This window comes from Anthonomus grandis, chromosome 6 (assembly GCF_022605725.1).
Source record: "Anthonomus grandis grandis chromosome 6, icAntGran1.3, whole genome shotgun sequence".
In the NCBI taxonomy this organism is placed as follows: domain Eukaryota; kingdom Metazoa; phylum Arthropoda; class Insecta; order Coleoptera; family Curculionidae; genus Anthonomus; species Anthonomus grandis.
The window spans coordinates 28,366,696-28,391,891 of record NC_065551.1 but is presented as its reverse complement, the minus strand read 5'-3'; the positions used below and the strand labels follow the sequence as shown (position 1 = coordinate 28,391,891).

The following is a 25,196-nucleotide window of genomic DNA, read 5'->3' as shown; positions in this document are numbered from 1 at the left end:
CACGAGTCTCTTTTACCTTGCCGTCCAATTTTCTTGCTTTCATTTTTCTAAATATACTCAAATATATATTTTATTAAGTTAAAGTACATTATAAACACAAACCGCTTTAATTTAGCTACTCGAGTCGAACGTACAAACGTAATCAATTTTTTAAATTTTCTTCCGAGCAATTTTAATAAGATCTATAGTAGGTTTTATCTGACTGAGCAAGTTTTTTTTTGGTTTATATAAAAAATAATTATAAATATTTTTAGGATGATTAAAATAGACATTCAAGAATAAATACCATTATTTAGTTCTTATTTGGTAAGTTATATAATATACATGTAAGTTCTAAAAGGATGCAAAAATGACCAAAAGACCCAGGATTATTTCGCAAATGAGCAAATGAAAAAAAAAATCATCAGATCATCACAAAATTAAATTAAAAATAATAGGAGTCTTAAAAAAAATCACAAAATCCTAAAATTCGATTTTAAAGCATCCAATATTAAATCAGACTATAAATTAAATATCTTTGGATCTGCTGAAATGTCATGGCTACATTATCCAAAAAGTAAATAGTTTGGTAATTTTTCCCAATGGATCAAATTATTTTTTTTATTGACATACATTTATGCTTGCAGAAGTTTCTTCAAATAATAAAAATTTAGTATATTGGTAACTAGAAATTAGACCATCAAGTAATGCACATTACAGTATCCAGAAACTTTGTAATCTGATCAAGCATAATGGAATTCATTCAATTGTATATCCTAAGCAATATAAGGCTTTCATATAAAAAATGGTAAAAGAGATCCAAAATAAAATTTAACAGTAATTTGAAAATTATACTATATTGAAATTGTTAGACTTAAAGTCATAGCGAGGTCGTACGATTACTGGCAAAATGGGATACTTTACTTTTATATTCTAAATTATAAAGAAGTATTTACTTTTTTGTAATTTTCTGCTTATTATGTTTTGTTTATTTAAGTAAGATATCTAATTTTTTTTTTAAATAGTGATGATTAAACATTAGACATAAAATCATTTTGCTCTATGCGCTAATTTGTCCAATACTGTACATATGCTAAAAATAAAAGACTGTGGTTAGTTTGTGAGCTCTAAAATGGATATTTCATGTGCTAAAATAAAAATTGCTAAACCAAATTCAACTGCAATATATCTTCCAAACAGCGGTTTGTCTTTTCTTCGTTCCAGTTCCGACCGGTGTCAGTGTCGTAAAAAACTTTTTTAATTACAAGTTTCAAAACTAAGTGGAAATGTTTTTGCCGATACCTTCTCTTTAACTCAAATAAAATAAATTACTTTCATTTACTTTAAAAACCTTTCGTTAAGAGTCGTTAAAAAGACCATTGCCCCTTGATTTTGAAAGTATAGTCCAAGTAATAAAGTAATTAAAAAAGATCCGACAATTAATATATCTTAGTAAGAGCAATATATATAATAAAAATATTATTTAATATTTTTTCTCAAATCCTATGTAAAATACTTTAAAATTATCACATGTAATCCTAACGCGGGAAAGCCACAAAACTTTAATATATAAACAAAATGAAATGTAACGATAGTTTGTAAACCGTTTAGGCATTTACATTTGCTCCAAAAGTTGGTTCGTGTGCGGTCAAATTCTGGTTTTACGTTACTCCACTTTGAATATAACTTTATTTCAAAGGGCATTTTGCCTTTGAAATGACTAACCGCCAAGCTCGTTAAGTTACCTAAAGTTAATCCTCTTTGTATTTTGCTTTATTAACAGTTTCAGATTTTTTCTATTAGGATTTATTTTACCACTATTAAATTAAATACAATAAACATCTAATTCTAAAGCATTAAAATCAAAACAATATCAAATTACAAAAAACAAAACTTAAAATTGGCATCTTGTGTAGCTAGGCTATACAAAAATAGTTAATGGCAATTCAGTGAAAGTTACATTGCAAAAAAGTTTTTGGAATATCAGTTGCAATAATTCCAGATCTAATTCCTGAATCAAATTAGAACATAGAACTCTTATGCTTTTAATAATGAATTCTTATCATTTTTCATCAAGTTGCACTTCACTTCACATTCTAGAAGAAGGTTATGTTTAAATTAAAAATTTATTGAGGATTAGTGTGCAGTGTGTCCCTATCGAATCTTCCAGATTGACTTAACACTTGTGAACAAAAGATACTAAAATAGTTGTAAGTCAATAAAAGCCTCCCATCAGGGAACTAATACATACTCATACTCATAATCATAATTGTCTCGTGGGTATGTTCAAGACAAGGATAAAGGGACTAAAGAAGAGCAAAGTACGTAAGCTTAATCTACGTAAACTAAAAGAACTATTAATAAATTATACAGAAATTAAGTTCCTGTCAAGATCGAGCCATGAGGACAAATTAAGTAAAATCAAGATGATAATTAGGAACATCAAAGGCGGCTTTTTATATTTTAATACGACAGATGATGGCAGCGCATACAACAGCATAAATAAAATTAATAATAAAACAAATTTAACAATTTTTTTAAGACATAAGATTTCCTACCAAGGCAGATAATGATAGGTCCAAGTACCATAAAGGAAGGAAAACTCTCAAAACCCGATAACATAAGTATATTGCTATAGACATTAGCTATAGATAGATATATATAGATTTAAAGCCTTCAAAACTCAAAAGGTGTCTGAGTGAGTTTACTCGATGAGTACTATGTATTAAGTATCAAATAAATTTGATTGCTTTTACTTTTTGGTATTTTAATTATTTTTCTTAAGGGTATGTTTTTAGTTGTTTTATATTTTTTTACTCAATTAGGGAAAACTATATATTGTTGTATTCATTTCTTTTGGCCAAGGTTATATAGATATTTAATACTCAGATTAAGTTCATTATATATCTTATTAATAGATTTGTTGATGGCAGATTAATTATATACATTTAGGGTTAGGATATAATCTATTTTGTAATTTTGTTAGAATGGGGACATCCCGTAAATATATAAATAAATAAATAAATATAGTTCTTTAAACTTTTTGGTTGATGCAGAACGAGGTGGCTAACTAATGTGTTTACTAAGATATTGGTAACATTCCATCCATCATCGCTTTTCCAGAGTTCATCGCGTTGTCTAAGAAGTCTACGAGCTAAAAAATGTGAAGACTTTAGAACAACAAGTCTAATGAGCCATCTACTGATTCTAAAAACCATACACAGAAGAATCTACAGGATCTGTGAAAATGTATATTACAGCTATGCAGAATATGAACTGTAGCATGTTTGCATATTATTAGATGTTTTACTATCAAATAATAGTAGAAATTTTGAAAAATGTATGCTTAAATGAAAGAAGTACTAATATAATAGTCAACGTGCACTAGAATCAATCAGCTAAAGTTTGATTTAGAAATGTGGCAACTGAGGAAAAAAGATACTGAGAGATCTGAAGTAAGGCTGTATTTGCTTCCCATTATTGCTCAATATTTATTTAGAATTCATATGGGAGAGACCCCTCAATACATATATTCAGAAATATCCCTGAATATATAACTTATAACATATTATAAAATTTTTGACATATCATTAGGTAATTTGCTGTTTTCAGGTCTTCAACCTCAAGTACCACTTCTTATTCTTAATAATTTCTAATTGGTATTTTAACTTTTCAATTTATAAAACTCGCACACCATACTGCAATGCTCAATACATTTTTCAACATTCAAAATCTAACCTTCTTCTGGAATGCTGGATACCCGAGAGAAAAATTTTAAAAATGTCCAAGTCGAGTAATCATTGGTAAATACCAAACACCTATTAGCTAATTCATGACGTCATGTTTTCCCATACTTTGTTTAAAAGCAGAATTGCAGAAAATCACTTTGGTAAATACCAAACATTTATTTAATTTCAGTCTACACAGATAATTAAGGCTTCTTTTAAAGAATCTAATTAAAAGTCATCGTTAATATACTAAGTCTCACTAATTCATGGTCCAAAATTGATTTTGCAGAAATATCCTTGAATTACTATGCAAAAATACCAATAGGCAAGTCGTTAAATTTAAAATGGACATTACTTCACCGACTTTAAGATCTCTCCCTTGCCACTAAGAGAGAAAATGTAATACGACGAACACCTTGGCTATCTCTACATTTAAATTAGCTCGTTTTAAATGTGAAATTCGTTATTACAAGGTAATACATATATTTCCACACGTAATATATTTACTGGTCCGGCGTGTACATGAATTTACTGCAAATTTACTCTCTCATATTTTATTTTAATAGTTTTGTTTTAAGCTCGTTCGTTTTGTACATCTCTTCGGCATACCCTGCATTAATGTCATTAGGATATGTGCATAAAGCTTCCTAATCCATTTAAAATTGTTTCCACATAATGTAAAGTAAAGTAAACACAAAGGGATGCAATTTAATTTAAAAACATTATACGTATACGGAGTAATAAAAGTATAGAAGCTGACGCTAGGATATAAAATACGCGTTTTAATTTATTATGCTGTTACACAATACGGGTTTCCTTGGGTGGGATATTAAATTCTCGTCAGTTTTTAATTTTTCTTGCCGACAAGGGATTCGCCCGTACCCTCCTTATGTTGTCGTTGCACGAATGAATTTTCTTCGGTGGTATTTTTTAATAAACTATCCATTTTTAAAATTACTTTTGGCGGGAAAGCCTTAATATTACGTCGTTTACATTATTTATGCTGTAGGTCTTCAGTTTCATAATTATAAGCTAAAAAATAAATTTGATATACTTCGTGTATTTTATATTTTTCATTTACCATAACGGTAGCAAATTAATAAATAAAATATGTTTTTTTAATAAATATAAAAGACTATTTACATAAAAGTAAGAAATTTTTAGTATTATTACGTAAAACTAATTTATATGTATATCGAATTGTTGTGATTTTTTAAAATTTACTTTGTATATTTTATATACTTCTCATACCACTTTTAGAACATACTTTTAAATATTTTATAATTTAATTTAATATTCGTGTTTTTAATTATAGACATAATTCTGCAATAATAAATTACCGTTCATTTACATATATATTACTTTAAAATTTTGAGAAAGAAACGTAATTAATTTTTATTTGTTTTTTAACTTCTTCAAATATTATTACTTCTCCAGTTAAATTATTTCAGATAATCTAACGTATTATTAACATAACTGGTTTGACAAGGAGCTGATCTCGTTCGTGAACATATTGAATGAATAGGGACAGGAGAAGTAAAATTGATCAACAATTGTCGCTATGCAAAAAGTCACCACATTGCACTACACTAATATTAAATTAATAAATTTAATTCTAATCAGTCACAAATTCATACAAAAATGTCTTTTAATTAACATATTTAACGATAGCAGCTCAAGTTTGCTAAATCTGTCAATAATCATGTTTTTAACCAGCTTCGTTTAATGCACTCACTTTTTAGAGACAAATACAAGAAGTTAATTTGTTTATTTAAATTAATTATTTTAATTAAAAGAAATCTTAAAATGTCCCATTTAGCTTTGAATTTATTAACCATTTGATAAACCACGATATAATATGCATAACTTTAAAAGATACGATTGGTGCTCTTTTCTAATTTTTTATATATATTTATTATAAGGGAGTTGTTATTTCAAAAATTCCCAAAACTCATAAATAAGTGTTTTTGAATTTTTATTTGATTTTGTTTATTTCTTCTTTTGATTACTAAAATGAATACATTAATATTACAATCCATTGATATTAAATATTATTTATTATATAGATGAAATTAGTACACTATTAGTATATAAAGGGTGTTTTTTTAGAGGTTTGGATTTTAAGTTGTCAAAACTGTTTCTGGTGATTGTTAATTTGACAGTTGGTGGTGTATTCGTGGTCAGTACAGTTTGCCATTTTACAATGAATAGACTTACTCCAGAACAACGCTTCCAAATTGTGCAAATATATTTTGAAAATCATATTCGCAGTTCAATTCGCGAAACTTACCGTGCGCTGCGTCCATTTTATGGTCGACATAATCGGCCATCCGAGCAAGTTATTCGAAAAACCATGGATCGTTTTCGTGCCACGCATACTCTAGTTGATAATACGCATCCACAAAGACGCCATAGAGTGCGCACAGAAGAAGTTATTGCTGCTGTGGAGCATAGTGTTGAAGAGGACCCGAATGAGTCGATTCGCCATTGTGCACAACAATTGGGGCTGTGCCCATCCACTTTGTGGAAGATTTTGCGGCAACTTGTGCAAGAACTGAAACTGCGTGACCATTATGCGCGCCGTACGTTCGGTGAATGGGCGGAAAACAGTATTCAGCTTGACCCATTTTTTCAATCCAAAATTTTGTTTAGCGATGAAGCTCATTTTTGGTTGAACGGCTTCGTCAATAAGCAAAATTGCCGAATTTGGAGTGGAGAAAATCCAGAAGCTTTTGTCAAGTCGCCCTTACATCTATTAAAAGTCACAGTTTGGTGCATTTTATGGTCAGGAGGAATCATTGGCCCATATTTTTTTAAAGATGATAACGACCAGAATGTTCATGGAGACAGTCAATGACAGTCAATGGAGAACGTTATAGAGCCATGATTGCCGACTTTTTTGTTCCTCAGTTGAACCGACTTGATGTGACAGAGCTTTGGTTTCAACAAGATGGTGCAACATGCCACACAGCGCGTGACACTATCAATTTATTGCGGGAAACATTCCATGACCGCATAATTTCACGCAACGGACCTGTGCCTGGCCTCCACGATCGTGTGATCTCGCACCCCTAGATTACTTTCTTTGGGGATATGTGAAGTCACATGTCTTCAAAGATAAACCACAGACGTTGGATCACTTGGAAGCAAACATTCGCCGCGTTATTGCCGAGATACGGCCCCAGATGCTTGAAAAAGTGGTCGAAAATTGAACTTCCCGATTACGCTACATTCGAACCGGCCGTGGCGCTCATACGCCCGAAATCATTTTTAAGCACTAATGGCATAACAATATCTTTTAAATAAAACCAATACCATGTCAATAATTTTTTTTTTATAGTTTTATTTCACTTCAAATTTGTATACCTCTCAAAAAAACACCCTTTATTACTAAAACTCAATAATCCTAATAAAATATGCATAACTTTAATGGCTATCTTAGACTTACCACGAAAAAAGGATTAAGGCACTAAAGTTGTTAAATAAAAACAAATTTTATAAAGTATCTTACAGGTGCACATTAAAGTTTTAAAAAATGTACGCAGATCTTCTACTATTATTGATTGTTAAAATATTTTTCATTACTTATCATCTTAATTATTATTACATTTTGGTCCTATATATATTTATTTGAATTACCTACTTACCTTGAGAAGGTTGGTCACAATTTTGTCAGATACTTTGATCAAACAGATTACTGGATTACTGGACTATCTATTTTGCCTCATCAGTTAAAAAGTAACCAATTTTTATTAATTTAGTGGGTTAGACCATAGTTACTTATTTTTCAAAAATTGGCAATCATTTTTACGGGCAAATGCTCTAGCAAATATGATAGTTTGAGGTTTGAATGTACTGAGCGATAGAAGTGATTTAGGTCAATAAAATTCAGAAGTTATATGCATAACATAGACTAAATCCTGCAAACTTATACTATTTGACCATAGAAAAGTAAATATTAGCAATAGTAAAAAAATAGGATTTTTTGAGACGCTTTCATATCTCATCATAAACTCTTTTAATACATATATGTAGCTGATAGAATTAAATTTCAGAATACTAATATTATAGAGATTTGATAAAGATGTATACTAGCAAAAAGAGAACTCCGTTAAAAATGTAAATTAATATGGTAAAAAAAATGATTGAAGGAAGCCCTGGATTTATTACTACTGACATATAATATCACCTAATAATTAAACAGAATTATAACTGTAGAGTACTCGCGTTGAACTATTTATAATTTTTAACGTTTCATTAATAATTAAAAAATAGCGTGATTGCTTCTTGTTTATGATAATTAAAATTATATATAATTTTATGTGAATTTTTGTTGAAAAATTCTTTCCAGAAAGTTTTCCAGAAAGCTTATGGGACTATAGAAAAGTTTTTTTAAATAAATAAATTTTGATTATATCTCCTATGGTTCAGTTTATGATAAAACTCTGCCGTAATTAGAGGAATTGAGGGTAAAATTGAGGGGGGTAAACTGTATACTAAAAAGAGACAATACAAGACCAAACAGAAACAACCAAATTGAATTACCCACTTTTTTGCCCTCTGCAAGCCCTTCTCCGGGATCAAGATAAATTAAAATGGGCCGATGGGATTTAGAAGGAAGTAAACCAATAGACTGGCACCTATTTGAGAAATGATTGACTTTTACTAATACTAATTAAAATCCGACATTTTACGGCATAAAATTATATAATGCTTTGAAAGCATTAGCTTTTAAATCCGCTATTGATATTAATTAAATAATTTATTCCATATCATCTATATACATTATATATGTTAGGTAAAGCATACCTATTATACATGACAGAGGAATAGCACTGTTCAGGGGATTTTCATATATTTGATCAATATTCCAAGGAGTAAAAAAGGAATAATATTTAAAAGGGAATAAAGTGTTACTACTACTAATTAAAACAAAATGAGTTACACAAAATAAGATAAGCTTTATTTTACACCTTCGATACCTTTGATATTTTATAATATATAATATAATTTCTATAGAAAGCAGATATCATACGTAGGTATAAGTTATTAATAACAAAATTTAGAAGCCTGCGAATTATCCTAAAAACATATATACGAAAAACGCATTTTGATAAATACTTTTATTGACACATTTTTTGATAAATAAAACTCTAAATAGACATTTTGTACAATACAAATGCATTTCCTTTTTAATATGAGATAAATACACTACAATTTAGAAAAGATATGTGACAAGTTTATTATCTTTTTTTTAATAGTTAAGGAAAGTTTCAATTAAATTAATTAATAATATTTCAAGAGCAAGGACAATTATCATGTTTTTTAGCCAGACATTTATTTAGTAAGTTTTGCAATTCTAAACATTCTCTGAGTTTTGTTTATTACATTTTTACGTTTATATTCTTTAAACTTAAATAAGTAAATGTTGGCTTAAAATTCCATTTATATACAATTTTTTACACATTAAAGGATTTTGACCAAATGTCAATTAATTCATACGTAGCATATTTACAAAATTAAAATATATCACCGTCGATCGTCGTAAATATTGTCTTGTTAATTCAATCTTTGAACCACTGTATTTATACAGCGGGTCTAATTTGAGAAAATCTTATTAATTATTTATGTAATCCATTACTCCATAGAAGTTAATTTTGTAATTATTATTTTTTGTTTTATATCAGGCTATGGGTTCAATATGGTGTATTTTAACATATTTTGTTTTTAATTTAAATTTAATTAGAACACCTTTTAATATTTAGAATGAATTGACTTAATTGTATTTTGTTATTAAGTTTAATAATTACAACAATTATGTAGTAGCCTTTTAACTTAGTTTTGACCTCACAAAATGAATAGGCATTATTATTAATGTTATTATTCTAGTATAAGCAATGGAATACCTTATCCATTTAAATTATGCTTTTTAATTTAAAGTTTAAATATCTTAACAATGTAAATCGTTATCGAGAACTATTGGGTGCTTTTGTATTTCTGTTGATTTTGTATTTTAGCACATATTTATACAATAGGTTTAGAATTATCCTAAATATATAACTAAGAGATACATTTTTTAATTTGAAAAGGAGAACTCTTGTCAGAATAAAATTTAGGAAATTAGTTATTTATTTAAAAATACTATTTAATTTAAATAAACGGAATTTTAAAACTTCATGCGTTTTTTAAAATAGACCTATAATATTATTATCCGTTTTTTTACAAGACATCCAATTCCAGTAGACTCAATTCAGCCAAATAATAAAATTCTTGGAATTACATTTTTTTTTGTGTTCTCTAACAAATAAATTTAAAAAGTCTTAATGTTATAAATTAAATAAATATTTGCTTATAATTCTCACACTGGTATAATACAGGCTGTTACATAATAAGATACTGATCCTTAAGGGTGTTAATCCTTAGGTAATCTTAAGAAGAAAAATTCAAATAAAGCTATGTACTAAACTCCTTAACTTTTGAGTTACATATGTTGAAAGTTGTCAACCTTAGAACCTAATTTAAAAGACCCTGTATGAAATTTTTTAAACTATTTAATAATAAAGTATCGCTAGATTTCGAGAATTAGAGTTGTTATATTGTAATGGTAAAATAATGTACATATGTTTATAAAATAATTTTTTTGACTAATACAATAACTATGCATAAAAATATTTTTGTTTTTTTCTGCGGTAATCCCATGGCGGATGAAAAAAACTCAAGTAATCAAATTTGAAAAAATAATTGAGGGTTATAGAAATAGACTATATTTTAGGCAAAACTAGTGGCGTACATATTTTTTTTATAAATATTTAGTATTCGTTTCTGTACGGACGCCACTGGTTAGACTTAAAACATATCTAGAAAGTTAATAAAATTATGATGAAAAAACGATTTTTTTCTTAAGATCTAAACATCATATAGCTCAAAAGCTAAGGAGCTTAGAATACAAACTTGCCAAAATTAAAATATTTAAAAGTATTTAAAATAATAATTATTAATTACTAAAACTTTAAAAATGCGAATAAAAATTAGAACCAATTAATAAAAAAAAAAATGTTTTGACTTCCAATTACATATAATAATAAAACATAAATTTAAAAATATTTTTTTTATCATATGAAGATTTAAACTTTACGTGAGCATATATAATAACAACTGGTTTTAAAAAAAAATGATTTTTTTCTTTGGTATACCTAATTTGTACAAACGTACACAGTAAAATTATCCAATTACTATATTATGTATTGAACAGTATGTACGTTTACTATATTTTTTTAATAAATCTTATACATTATACAATATATATTTACATACAATAATTGGCAAAATTCTTATATTTATAGTATTATAATTCAAACAACAGTCTTACAATAAGCAACCACGGTATTATATAAAATATATTATGAAAATGGTTTGCTTCTGTGTCTTATTCTTTATCGAGTTAATACTAAAAACTATTAATTTTTCTTTTATTGACTAAAATAATAAAAATGATTTGATATTTCTGTCTTAAAAAGCTTTATTAGCACATACGTTTAATTATGAAAAGAAAAATATATAAAGTCTGACGGCCTTATCTAAAACCTCTGTTCAAACGAATGTGGGTAACTTTTCCTTTGTTCCATTAAAATCGCTCGATCCTTTTACTCTATTTACATCGTTTTTCCTATACACAATATATTTGGCTGAGAGCCGTTTTCCAGTGGCCTTATCTATAACGTAACCACTGTATTTCTCTATCTCCTAGGGTCAGGTCATTATGTCGTAAAGCCTATGGAGGTTAGTCAGCGTCGTTTCGTCGTCGGGCTGCAAACTAAGCGCTATTCTGTAGCTGTGCTCCGCTTCTTTGTATTTGCCGTTTAGATGGAGCATTGCGCCGAGATTGGTGTGGCCCCTTGGATCCTGAAAATAAATGGATTTATTTCAATTGACTTTTGTTTTTGAAATGCCGTTTAAAGGTCATTTTAATTAAAGATTTTTGGTTTAATCACTTTATGATTCAGTTTATCATAAAACGTACGAGAGAGAGAGTTAAAAAGAAATTCTGCTGGATAAGCTTAAAAGCAATTGTAACCGAAACTAGAGAGCTTTTTAGTAATTATAAAAATACAGTAATAAACCGATTTAACTAGGCATAAAGAGGCGCGTAAAAAAGCACATACACACCAGGTTTTTCTCTTTTTTTACTGTTGCAATTATCTGCGCATTATATTCTTTTATTTTCTTGGCCAAACAAAATTTGCCCGTGCTTGGGTATAATTACCTTAGCCACGTAAGCGACACCATTTTCGTTTTCAATTATATTAATTTCGCGTTTGAAACGGCCGGGCGAACCCGAGGCGCATTTAAATGATTTCGTTTCCTTAATATGCAATTAGGGTTTTTATATCGCCGTAATTGGTGCATTACTGCCAGATGTAAATGGGGAAGCTTAAGGCTACCCAACTTTTAATCAGGTACGACATAAATATTAATTGATAAATTTTAATTGAAAATCTTATTTTATAGGGCAATTCTTGTCTATAGAAATACATATTTCTAAATAACTAAAAAGCTAATCCTCAGTTTTGATATACAAAGTGAGCCTTCATTTTATATTGAAGATATAGTTTTATGAATCACTTCCTTATCCCATGTCAAAAATATACCGCTAAAGAAGTCAAATATATAGAAAACAAACCAATTCTAAGCCCTTTCCAATGAACTGCTATTTTATTATACACAAAGAGCTAAATATAAAAGTTTATTAAAAAAATTCTTGTTTAATTAAATTTTGTGTACCTAAAATGTCCGAAATTGTTTTTTAAAAACAAAGGGCACAAAATGGCTTTGAAATGTGAAACAATTATTCTACTCGTATATTGCCGGAGGATAAGCAATATTTTCTTTAATAAAATTCCAGAACACCTGTATTTCATACCGTGAAAAATTTATAACTTTCGGAAGAGGAAGACACAAAATATTTACAGTGTAGCTTCAATGTAATAAAAGCGCATTATTGCAAGCTAACAAAATGTTTGTTTATTAATATTATTAAAAGTGCTTAATAGAGTTTTATCACATTTTATTATAGTTGCATATTTTTATTAAATTATTATATATTATTAGATATAGACAAAATATGCATGCAATAAAAACCATAAAAGTCTATAAAAGTGTATGTGCACTCTAATAGGAAGCTAATTAAGCAAAAAAATATTAATTAAATAACAAATCTACTTTAAACCGCATTTTTTCTTCCCTATTTTATTAAATATTTACATTAAAACTTTTCAATTTCAAAAGTTGCGTAATATTAGTCAAATTTTAATAGCGAAAATGTAGTTAGTAAAATCTGTGTAGTAAAGACAAATGTCGTGCAACTTTATTTAATAAGTTCTCTGAAGCGATTCTCGTTTATCAATAAATATAATATAAAAAGATGAAAAATAGTTCATGTGTTGTATCAATTATTATTGCTGTTGTCAAATTTAAACCAGAATGTTTACTATTAAATTATTCCTTTGTCTTTAATGTTTGACGGTAAATAAATGTAGCGCAACTTTTTTTAAAGTTATTTGATGTCGGGTAATTGTCTACTAAGGATTTCTGCTGTTATAAAATATAAACTAGATTGCTTATTAATAAATTATACAATTGTTTTTAATGTTTGATAGTAAATATATATCTAGCAACTTTTTTAAATATTTTCTTTAAAGTGAGATCCGTTAAATAATAAACGTAATGGATAGAGATGGAAAATAGCCAGTGTCGTTTACTAATAATTTCCAGTGTCATCCAATTTAAAACAAACTATTAATTGATTAACACTAATGCTGCGCAACATTTGCAAATTTTTAGGATGCGTGGTTAGTCAATGGTTTAACTTTGACGAGAATGGAAATAATTATTGAAATATATTAATTATATTCAATCATTTTTTATTACATGAACTATGTAGCAACTCTTTCTATTACGTTTATTGAATAGGCCCCCACTCAAACATTAAACATCACAAAAATTTAATAATTTTTTTTTAATGAACTCATTTAACGTTAAGTTGCGCAACATTCGCAAAATTCAAACATGCTAAAGTGCGTTTACCTAATGAACAGTCTGGTTTAAATTTGACAACAGCGGAAATAATTATTAAAAGATCTAAATTATTTTCCATCTTTTTGTTATTACATGTTTCTGTTACATTAACAGATTTTCTGTTACATTAATTGAATAGGCCACATACTTAAATGTTAAACAAGTTGCGCAACATTTGTTTGCTCACATCCCAGGTAAAGATATAGATTCTTAAAATACATTAAAATATAGTTAAAAAACTTAACCCAATGTAACCCAAATAATGCTAATAAACTACAGTTAGCAATAATTTTATATTAACCAGGCTATTTATAGAAAAAAATAAAATAGGAAAGTGCCATAATATAAATTTTAAGGAGGTACGAAAACGAAGCGGATTGGTATGTACTTAAAGCGATACATTAAATATGAACTTGTTTACACTAATATATTATAATTTGCTATACGAACAAGGCACAGGGTTTGAAGCTGTCATAAATTTGGCCAAAAATCAAAAAAATTATATGGATAATTTCGATGCGATTTAGTCAATTTTCCTTTTGCGCTTGGTACCACCAAGCGCATACTTTTGAGAATATCAGTATGATTATCGTAGTATTTTGTCATCTTCTATGTAAGTTAAAAAATGATTTTAAGAAAAACTTATGTTGTGTTTCTTATTTGTACTCAGTAATACACTTTTTTGGTTAAGTATTGGTACTTTAAAAAATGCATCTTAAACTTGATGCAACTTTTCGCGACATGGATTAAATATTGTCATACTGTAGTGGTACATTGGTCAAAATCTTTATAGATGATTAAGGGGATATTGAGACATAACCACAAAAAGTCTCATTTTTGTCTGTTCTGATGCTGAGAGATTCAGCATCGACTATTTGAATGTAGCTTAGAAATATATTTATATATGAATAAATAACATGAATCAAATTTGATATTTTTGCATATTTAACGTCATCTGTATTAGAGCATACACCTATAATACTAGAATTGCTATTATATTCATTTATATCCTGACATCAAATTCAAATTTCCTAACAGCCATTTTTCGCGCTTATGATAGTAATTTTTGTATTTTGCATAGACACCTTCATATTGCATTCACCATCTTGATTCTGAAACGACTATTACAAATTTAATTTTCTGGATATATGTCATAACAATTTTCGTATATATTGTCATTTTCTTTTTTGCAATTCTAATTAAGTTAAATTCTAATTTTCAAAGCTGGAAAGTCAGCTTTTTGCATCAGAGCATGTTCCTCATGCCTCCCCAGTAGCAAATTTATTTAAAATATACGCATAATATCCATTGGGAGAATATTGAAGGAGATTGGAAGTGCCGTAGAGAAGCTTTTAAGGGTTATTATAGTATAGTGATATGCTCCTATTTACACGAAAACCTACTATGTTCTATATAAAAATAAGACATACATAATACTTAATATTTAATATACTTTTCATAGATTTTTATATTCTTTATTTGCCTTTGCTTTACTTGCCTAATAATAGTTTTAGTATCTTTATAAGTAATTTAATTTGATTATACTGTAAAATCAGTTAATAAATCAAGAGCTTATATTCGTTTTTAAAAATTATATTTTAATATAATAAAAATTAGCACTAATAGATTTATTTGTTAAAAAAAAACATAAATTCCTGTACTACATTTTAAACTTAATTAGGATTTAACTCCTAGGATATAAAACATATTATATTTATTATGTAGGGACACAGACTTTGGTAAGCCTATGTTGTTTTTATGAAGACCCCGAGGACTCGAAATAAATTGAGTTTTATCTCAAGAAAAGGCGACAAGAGTTTGCGAATGCTTAACAACAAAGTCTATGAATATATTTACAATTATACGACGAAACTGATATGGAAATTTAAGAGTAAGGGTTTTTGTTTTGATTTTGTTTTTTTTTCAATTTAATTGATTCTAAAGGACATACATTTAATGTCTATAAACTAAAAAAACAACTTCTAAACTATATTTACCTTCATATCATAAAAAAATATTACATGGCTTATAAAATACATTTTTAGTATGTGTTAAATATATTGGTGAGCTTGTATTCTTTTTATGTGAACCATATAGGGACTAAAAATATATTGAATTTCATTTCTTGAAAACAACGAGGCTAGTAAAACCTCAACAATAAAATTGTATTGGTATTTTTACTATAATGCAATAAAAGTGGTAAATAAAATATGTTTTATGTTTTAAACAAATTTTACTACTATTACGCTCTTTGGTTCAATTATTTCTACAATTTTTAATAGCAATTTAACATTGCATTTTTTAAAATATTTGTCCATATTTGTACCCGATAAGTCAGCAAAAATAATATTAAGCAACACGTAAATTTTTAGAATTTAAAAGATATTTAAATGTTATTTTAATATACGAGTTTATGTTCTTACTTAAGTTAAGATTTTTTGATCACAATATCTTGGCTCAGTTTATTTCTGAGTATTCTCAATAATTTCCAGGAGTTGAACTTAATGTCACTGTGTAAAACCATTTTTTCTTTTTTGTAAAATAAATATGTCTTTAATTATAGCTGAAATAAGTGAACAACAAATAAATTTTAAAGACTAGTCATATTATTTATAAATGGAAAAGTTGCAACTATTAAACGAAGTATTTTTTTACCTTAAAAAAGAATATTAACAATTCTTTATATGTAACAAAAAGGATTGAGTGTTTTGTCAGATATACATATTTATTATACAAAAAATCGTGCAGATCTTATCCTGGTAAAAAATTAACTCAATAATTAATAAAGGCTTAACAAATGTCAAATACTGTGCCAATTTTAACTGGTTTAGAGATCTTTTGAGGAGCATTATTTTAGGTTAATGAGTGATCTCTTATTATTATATATAAGTAGTTGCTCTTTCTCAATTATGCTGATTGTAAATAAGTGGAACGCAATGTTTAACAAATTAATTGTATGCTGTTACTCTTTAAAATATAATAAAGAACTGTTCCAAATATGACATATCTAATTATATAAAAAAAATATGTGATTTTGTTTATTTACCATAGGTTTCATTTTGACACATTTCCTATACCATCTCTCGGCATCTTCTGGCCTTTCAGCTTTTCTCATGGCGGTAGCAGCTGCTACTGCCAACTCAAAATCATCAGGGGATAACTCGGCCGCCCTTTCGTATACATCCGCTGCTTCCTTAAATCGTCGATTAGTTACTAGAAAAGCACCTGTAATTAAGAAATCTACTTTAATATATATTGGACAGATAATATTTACTGAATTAAGGTCAAACTGAACTACAAAACGTTATTTATAAAACATCATCTGCTGTAATTTATTGATTTGTAATTTAAGTATTAGAATCTGAGCATAACTTAAATGGATATGTTCATGTCAAGTTTAATCATTTTCAAATTTGCTTGTCACAGGAATACCGTCACTATTTGAGTAAATTTAAATGCTTGCATAGTTGCTTATAAATATATAAAAGAATAAAATATTCTAGATTAATAGCAGGGAAGTAGCTGCCTGGAAAGTATTTAAATTCAAGATAAAATATTTAGGCCAAAGATAAAAGGATTAGGAACCAAATAATTCCAATCTAATTCGATCCAATTTAATTTAAAAAAAACTTTTTTATTTTTTTTTTAATAGCTGTATTTATTTTGTTTCTTTATAAGATAATATGTATAAAATGTACGGTGATATTTGGCGTCTTAAAGTTCATATTTTAGTCAGTAACGGTACACGATGTTGTAGACATATTATATTTTATATTTTTATTTATGTTAGCGAGAGTCAGCGTGTAGTTCTTGTATTTAGATGAGGTATGTCTTTTCTGTTAATTAACGTTTTGTTTCTTAATATTTAATTTTGATAATTTTATTTAGATCTTCTCAAAACGCGTAACCCTTTAAATAAACGCTTGATTTGTGAGACTTTGACTTTGAGTATACTTTCTCTTCCTTTGCTCATATATCTAAGTCTCTTTGAGAATAATGGATTATTATTTTGAATTTTATAAACATCTTTAAGATAATATAAATTATATTATTTTTAAGGATATTTATATTTATAACATTATAAATAATATTACAAAAAACAAAGAGAAACACAGAAGCATTTAAAGGGCTTTTTTTATATTTACATCTTTTTAACTGAAGTAATACTATGATTTAAAATTAAAATATGATATTTATGCATAACTTAAATGGATATGGGTTTGTAAAATTATTCATCTTTAAATTTGCTTATCACACGAATATTGTGGATATTTTTGATAAATTGAAACACTTCCGGAGGTAAACCACCCCCCGAAGTATATACACGATTTAAATATTTTAAAATAACTGCAGGGAAATAGTTGTTTGGAAAGTATTTGAATTCAAGTTAAAATGAGGTACGGAAATATTTATTTTTGTTATTTTGTATAAAAGCTATTAATATATTTTACTTTGTAGATCAAGATTTGATGGTATTTTTATGACCCCAAAATCTGTGATGCTTCTTGCTAAATGAGTTGAATCTTAAGTCTACGGTTTCCACTTTAAAAAAAATAGAAATAGAATAGAAAACAAAAGACAATTTTTAAAAAAATCGAAGAACGGCAAATATTTAGTGCAAACGAATTTTTTTTTTTCTCGGTTAAGCTGTATATAGTTAATGACAAATTTATGCACAAGCTTAATTGTTAGAGCGTAATAATGCGGAATAACTCCAAATTTCCTCACATTATTCTGTGAAATGACCTTTAAGTATTAACTTATGGAAAAAAAATATAGGGGTAACTACAGGTGATGAGTCAGTAAACCAACTTATACTAAAGTTTATAAAAAAGTTTAGTTACTTAGTTATTTTTATTAAAATGATTTATCCAAAGATTTTACAGACTGTTTACACTAAAATATTTAATTTCTATCTACTTGTACGTTTTAACATACCTATACGTTAACCTTAAATACCATTCTGAAAAAGTAGTTTGGTTATTGTATTGTATGACTTAAAATTTGGTTTCAACTTATATGGAATAACTAAAAATAAAATGTTTATTAATTTGTTTTTAATTAGTATTTAACTACAGTATTAGCAATCGAATATTACATATTTGTGTGTATACTAAAGAACATTTTGTTACCGGAAAAATTATTTTTCGATACGTGATCTACATCACAATTCCGACGCTATATGTAAATTATCACGAAGCGCTGTTGACGATGTAAACAATACATTTTGTGCGTGTCTAACACGGTTTGGTCCCTTTATATACAAATATATATATATATGTCGTGACACGACACGCGATTTTCATTTTCGATAACTTCATAAGAGAAAATTACAAGCATTATGGCACAAAAAAGTATTAGGAAAATTGCCTCTAATTGTTATGTAAATTTTACCTTCGACAGCGAAAGTGACCGCGTTTTATGTGCTGTTTAAAAGGCTCGGGGTATAATTGATTGGGCTTATCTGAGATTATCGAACAGTAAATCATAATTGACATTTTCTAATTAATTTAAGCATGTAGGAAAATTCTGATAAGGTAATAAAAATTAAAAGCTAATATAAAAGTGTAAAATAAAATAAATATGCAGCTATAATACAAGGCTCTACATAAATTTAATACCTCATTTAAATAAGAAAAACAAAAAAGAGCACAATAAAAAAAAACTGCCGTTATTTATGTTTTATATACGTAAAACATTCTGCTACTAAGTCTTCACCAGCTTTATTACTTAAAATCCATTTGTCATAGAGTTTTATTACTTTACGATTCGCTGAAAAGCTTTTACCCGGAAAAGCCAACCCTCGCTTTAAAGCTTTTTATAAAGGTGTGTATAAAACTTGATAAAGAACAGTCATATTTAAAATTGTATATTATGAGGCAAAGACTGTGTATACTGTCTTTTTAAATAATGAAAAATAGAAAGAAACTTTTGATTGTAGAATTTATTTTGGAATAGGGACTACATACATCTATTCTAAGATATTAACGATTGTAAGAAGAGACAAAAAATAGATATATAACTACTTGAGAATGGCTTTATTTTAAAAATTAATTATATATATCAAAATTTTTGTAAATAAAAAATATTTTTTCTTGTTTGATAAATTCCATACAATTAGCACGTAAATTTAGCGTATAAAAAATATCATTTATAAATTAAAATCTTTTTTTTATAGTAAATATAAAATTATTATAATAACAACAATTAAATTTAAGATAATTAATATTTTACGGAGTATTCTTTTGCTAATTATTTTTTTTTTCTGATTTTACGTTTTTCTTTTCTCTTGCTCCTAATTATTTAAATTAATAGACGTGATCATATCCAAAAATTTAATTTTGACGAAGTATTTTAGAATCTTATACTATGAGGCGATAATAGTTTAAAAAATTTATTAATTATTAAAACCTGATTAAGATTTCATTATAGACCTTTTTTAATATGAATTTTTTATTTTCCTTTTAATATTAAATGAAATAATTTTTTTTTTGTATAACACATAGTATCCAAGTAAAATGTGTTTAAAATTAAAACGTTAGGTAAAATTTCCAAAATATAATATAATCTGAAACGAAGTTAACGCTTTTTATTTTAATTAATTAATAAACTTAAACGTCCTAAGTGTAAGATGGAGAGAAAGTGTCGCACGTTTAAAACGTCACATAAAACTTATTTAATTTTAAAAGAAATGCTAATATTTTGGTTTTTATTCAAACCTTCTTTAACGTTGAATTGAAACGTTGCAGTTTACAATTAAATTAATAAATAAATTAAAACAGAAATAGATATGTACTCACTTTATTCTAATTTCTTGTTTATATATACTATACATAAAAAAAAATGATAACGCTTAAAATAAAATTTGTATAAGGTTAAAATTTACTAGTTTGTCTATATAAATTTATTAGTATAGAAAAGACTTTCGGATATCTAAGTTTATTTTCTTTAATTACTATGAAAACATATCATATTAAGATGAGAATATAAAATAGAATTCAATAATTTAACAAAAATAATAATTTTTTGTGTATAATAATTACAAGAAAAAAATGGACTATATTAAATAAATGTAACAATAAGTGGAAATTATTAATATATCAATTATAAACCATAAAATATATTTTATTTAATTTATTTTTTTATGAAAATGAACAAACTAGGTAATTTTTTTGTCTTATAAAACCTAAATAAATATGATATAAATATAACATAGTAGGGAAAGAGAAACGTAATAAGAATAACGTCATAAAGAAAATAAGACTGCCTGTTTTATAGTGCTTTTGTTTAATGATTTTATAAATTAATTTATTTATTTATTTTTTTACCTAATTTTAAGTAAACTGTAACGTGTCATTGCCAGTCCTAAAAATGGCCCAAATAATGGGACAACGTCGGCATTTAAAAAAAAATCAGTGTTATTTAAACGCCTAAACCTGCAACACTTTCTATTAAAAAAATAAATAAATTTCATATATTTCGACTGATTTAAATTGCTTATAAAATATATTAATAGTGCACTGCTAGTAAAAAAAAGTAGTTCAATTTGCATACAATTAAAAATAGTTTTTGCATCTACAATTAATCAAAAACTCGGAATGTAAATAAATATCTAAAATATACAGTTTATAAAATATGTCGAAATACTTTTTGATATATACATTATAAGAATTTATTGAAACATTAGCCATTGAAAAAATTTAAGGTCGAGTCCATTCATAAATATAAAAATATTTTGACAAATTTATAAATAAAACAACAATAATATTCATTTAGCTAGAGCTGTAATAATCTTTCAAAATATTGTTATTTATCAGTTGAAGTGCAGTTTCACAGTTTATATATTTTTTAATAAAATAACTAAAATAAAATGTAATAGTGAATTATTTATATATGAAATGAAAATGGAAACAACTCACTTTATTCTAATTTGTTGTGTATAAATACTGTTAATTAAAATAAAAAGTATATTTTGCTTAGCATTTAATTAATATGTAAAAAAAGATAACAATGCTTCAAATAAAATTTGTAAAAAGTTAAAACTTATTCTTATAAAGAAAGAGTTTTGTATATAAAGTCTTATTTCAATTAAATTAATGTGACACAATAAAAATTATAAGTCATAAATAAATTTATTAGTCATGAATTTATTATTAATTTTATTATAAACTATAGGATATGTTTCATTTAAATGATTTTTTATGATAATATATTTGAATCAACACAATAATTGAAATCTTTAAATTGTGAAAACTAGCATCTTTTTATTTAAAATATGTCCAGTTTTGAAAAGTGCCATATCCAAAATAAAAGTTTATTTTTAGTCGAAAAAATACTCCGCATGTGTCAATAAAATTCGGGCATCTAAATCGAATCCAAAACGTGAACAGGCAGTATCAGTATTTCATGTCACATTCCATATGTAGATTTGATATGCTGATGATGCAAATGAAATTTTACTGCGAAAATGTTCACAACGTTTTCGCCGCAGTTTTTCCGCTTTCCCGTCTCGGAATCGTAATTCTTCATAACGGCAGCTCCGTCTCGGGGATATAGATTTTGTATTAGGTTAATGAAAACGTATTTTTGAGGTGATCTGTTTTCCGCATTTCCTGGCGTGTTAATTTCCGCAAAGGTGCAAATTGTTTTTCGTAGAATAAAATTAATATATCTGCCTTATTTTAAAATAAAAAAGGTACTATTTTGACACTAATAGGTAAAAAATAAAAAAAAGTAAACATAAATTAATAAATGTTTTAACATTCTTCTTAAAGTATAAGCACAAAATTTCATTTAAATGAAACAATCTTCATCCTTAAGCTTTTAGTTTCAAAATACACGAACCTATTTGCAGTTTATTTATTACTTTAGCAAAAGTGTATTAAAATTTGTCTCGGGAATATAAATTTTCTATTATGCCAATAAAGAAATGTTTTTACGTTGATCAGGCTTTTATCAGGTAACAAATTTTAAATTAATTCTAATAAATAATTAGTATCATCTTAGATTATGCCTAAATATTATTTTATAGGAAAAACCGTAAGTTATGTTGTCGTATGGTCAACTTCTAAATTAAGTGCCAAATCGATACGGTCCCGTCTGTTTTAAGAGGCTTAATTACTAACTAAATTATGTACCGAAATCTTACCCCCAGTCTAGTTTCCAAGAATTTATTATTAAGGAATGTCTAGATAAAGCTTTTCGGTATAAGTTACTGCTTTTTGTGCTCTATTTCAAGCTTTATGTATATTAATTTGATAAATGGGGAAATTTATTAAATGTTAAAAGAGATATAAATGAAAGCAAAATATTTAACTAAAGTTTCCGTACGGTTTTTGGTACGTACGGTAATGTATAATACATAAATTATTTTAGTTTTTTTTTTACGGTTTTTTATTTAATTACCATATTTTTGACTGAAATTATTTATGTTGTTAGCTCTGACAGCTTGACGTTGTTGATATTGGTCATTTTGTTTTTGAATTCTTAATTAGCTTGTAATGTATAGGATGTTCGGAAAAAAGAATGCCACTATAATTTAATGTATTGGAACTTTGAAATATATACTTAAAAAACATACATAAAAGCAACATATGCGTATTAATTGTTACACTTTAAAAATTTATCTGCAGATAGAAAAAATCAAATAAATTATTCAATTGAATAAGGCAAGTCAAAGAAAAAATTTAATTGTGACTAGGAGGGAATAACCAATGTATATATTCAACTGTAGTACCTCCGGTTTGGATACTAGGGAACTATATGCTGACAAGAGTTTAATTAAGCCGAGTATATATTATTTTAAAAAAGCTAGCACCAAAAATTAAATTGCAAAATAAATTTGTCGAAAGTACCATCGTATTTTTATTATGATAACTGATCTTCGTCCTAGTTTGTTAACTTTTAATTTTTACCCTGGACTTGTAACATATAATGCTGTTAATCTCTTTCTCTTTTTATTAGTGAATACACCAGAAGATCTGATGTTGCCCAGTACAGGCGAAACACGTATAATATTTTGACTATTTCTTTGAGTACGATCAAAGAGCTCAAATATAAAGAGGTGTGTGTAATGAGTTAACTCACACTTAAGCAGATTAACAAAAATGGAAGTTTCATCCACCTTACGAGAAAGACTCTCTAAATTGGTTAAATTGTATATAGGAAATATATTAAGTAATTTCTGTTTAAATATTATTGAAGTGAAAAAAGAAAAATAATTTAAATGTTATTTCGTGACTGACATTTAAAATTCTTTTATTGTTCCAATTGATTTAAATGAAATTCAGATTAAATAGCGACATTCTGATTTATTACTGACAAACATAGTAAAAACTCACTGCTATAATGAACAAATTCAATTAATGAAAAACTATTTATTTTGGTTGCTGTGCACACACAAAATAAAAATTAGTTTTTAAATCTTTATTTAATTAATAATTAAATTCTAGATTATAAATTAATATTTAGGATTTGTTGCTTTTAATTCTAATAAAATCCAATATGGTATTTATAGTAGGTATGTTATCGATAACAACTTCAGTTACCATCCTAATAAAAGCCCAGTGAACATCTTTCACACAGTTTCTATGAGATTAATACTTTGAATAAATATTATTTAGATCGATGAGGATCGTGAATTCTCAAAAAAGCATGTACGTTGCATTATTTTTTGGATGTTTTTTGAGTATTCTTTAAGGAACAGGAAAATGTAATTAAAAAGTTTAAATATTATTGATAATAGGAAAAACATTGATTTAAAAAATATTATCTTATTTGAGGGTAGCAGTATCTACATAGATTTACGTAAAAGGAATCTTCGTTTCAACTTTGATTTTAGTCTCAGTCAAAGGCATCTGATGGTTATTTAAAAAAAATTTAAATTATTAATAAAGGAAGTTTACATTAAAATAAAATTCGTAATTAATTTATAATACATATTCGACAAATTACGAACAGTAGAAGCGCAAATATCTTTTCCATTAAAAGGATCTATACAATAAGTGCTATATTTACCCCTTTAGATGTTCCCCATAACATAACTCTCCAATAGCTATCTAACATCTATCTAACTGTCTGTACAGACATATTATATTATTTTATGAGCATGTAGAATAATATACTTTCCTAAGACCTTTACTGAAAATCACTTACTCAACGTACTCCAGTACTCCATACATACTAGATTTGAATGCACAATTTTTATTAATTTTCTATTAATGTTATAAGGTGTCAGTTTTTAAGCTATATGTCAGCAACATCTGACTGGTAATTATTTTAACAACTCTTCCTCACGGGGTGAGTAATAGATAATATTCTCTATTGAAAATGCGTAAATAATAAGCTTTTTATTAAACGTTCGTAGAAAAATCTGTTTTTGTTCCTTAGGGCTTTTACTCCAATATTCTTGCACAT

At 26.9% G+C, this 25,196-nt stretch overlaps 1 protein-coding gene across 1 annotated transcript in view; it reads right to left on the bottom strand.

Moving 5' to 3' along the window:
- Positions 1-10,866: 10,866 nt before the first annotated feature.
- LOC126737615 (protein O-mannosyl-transferase TMTC2-like) overlaps positions 10,867-25,196 on the bottom strand; it is a 251,233-nt gene continuing 236,903 nt past the window's right edge. Inside the window, exons 11-12 of the mRNA XM_050442592.1 lie at positions 16,828-17,006; positions 10,867-11,609 (exon numbers count right to left, since the gene is read on the bottom strand). Of these exons, the coding sequence (XP_050298549.1) occupies positions 11,457-11,609; positions 16,828-17,006 (332 nt within the window). The 3' untranslated portion in view covers positions 10,867-11,456. The remainder of the gene's footprint in view (positions 11,610-16,827; positions 17,007-25,196) is intronic.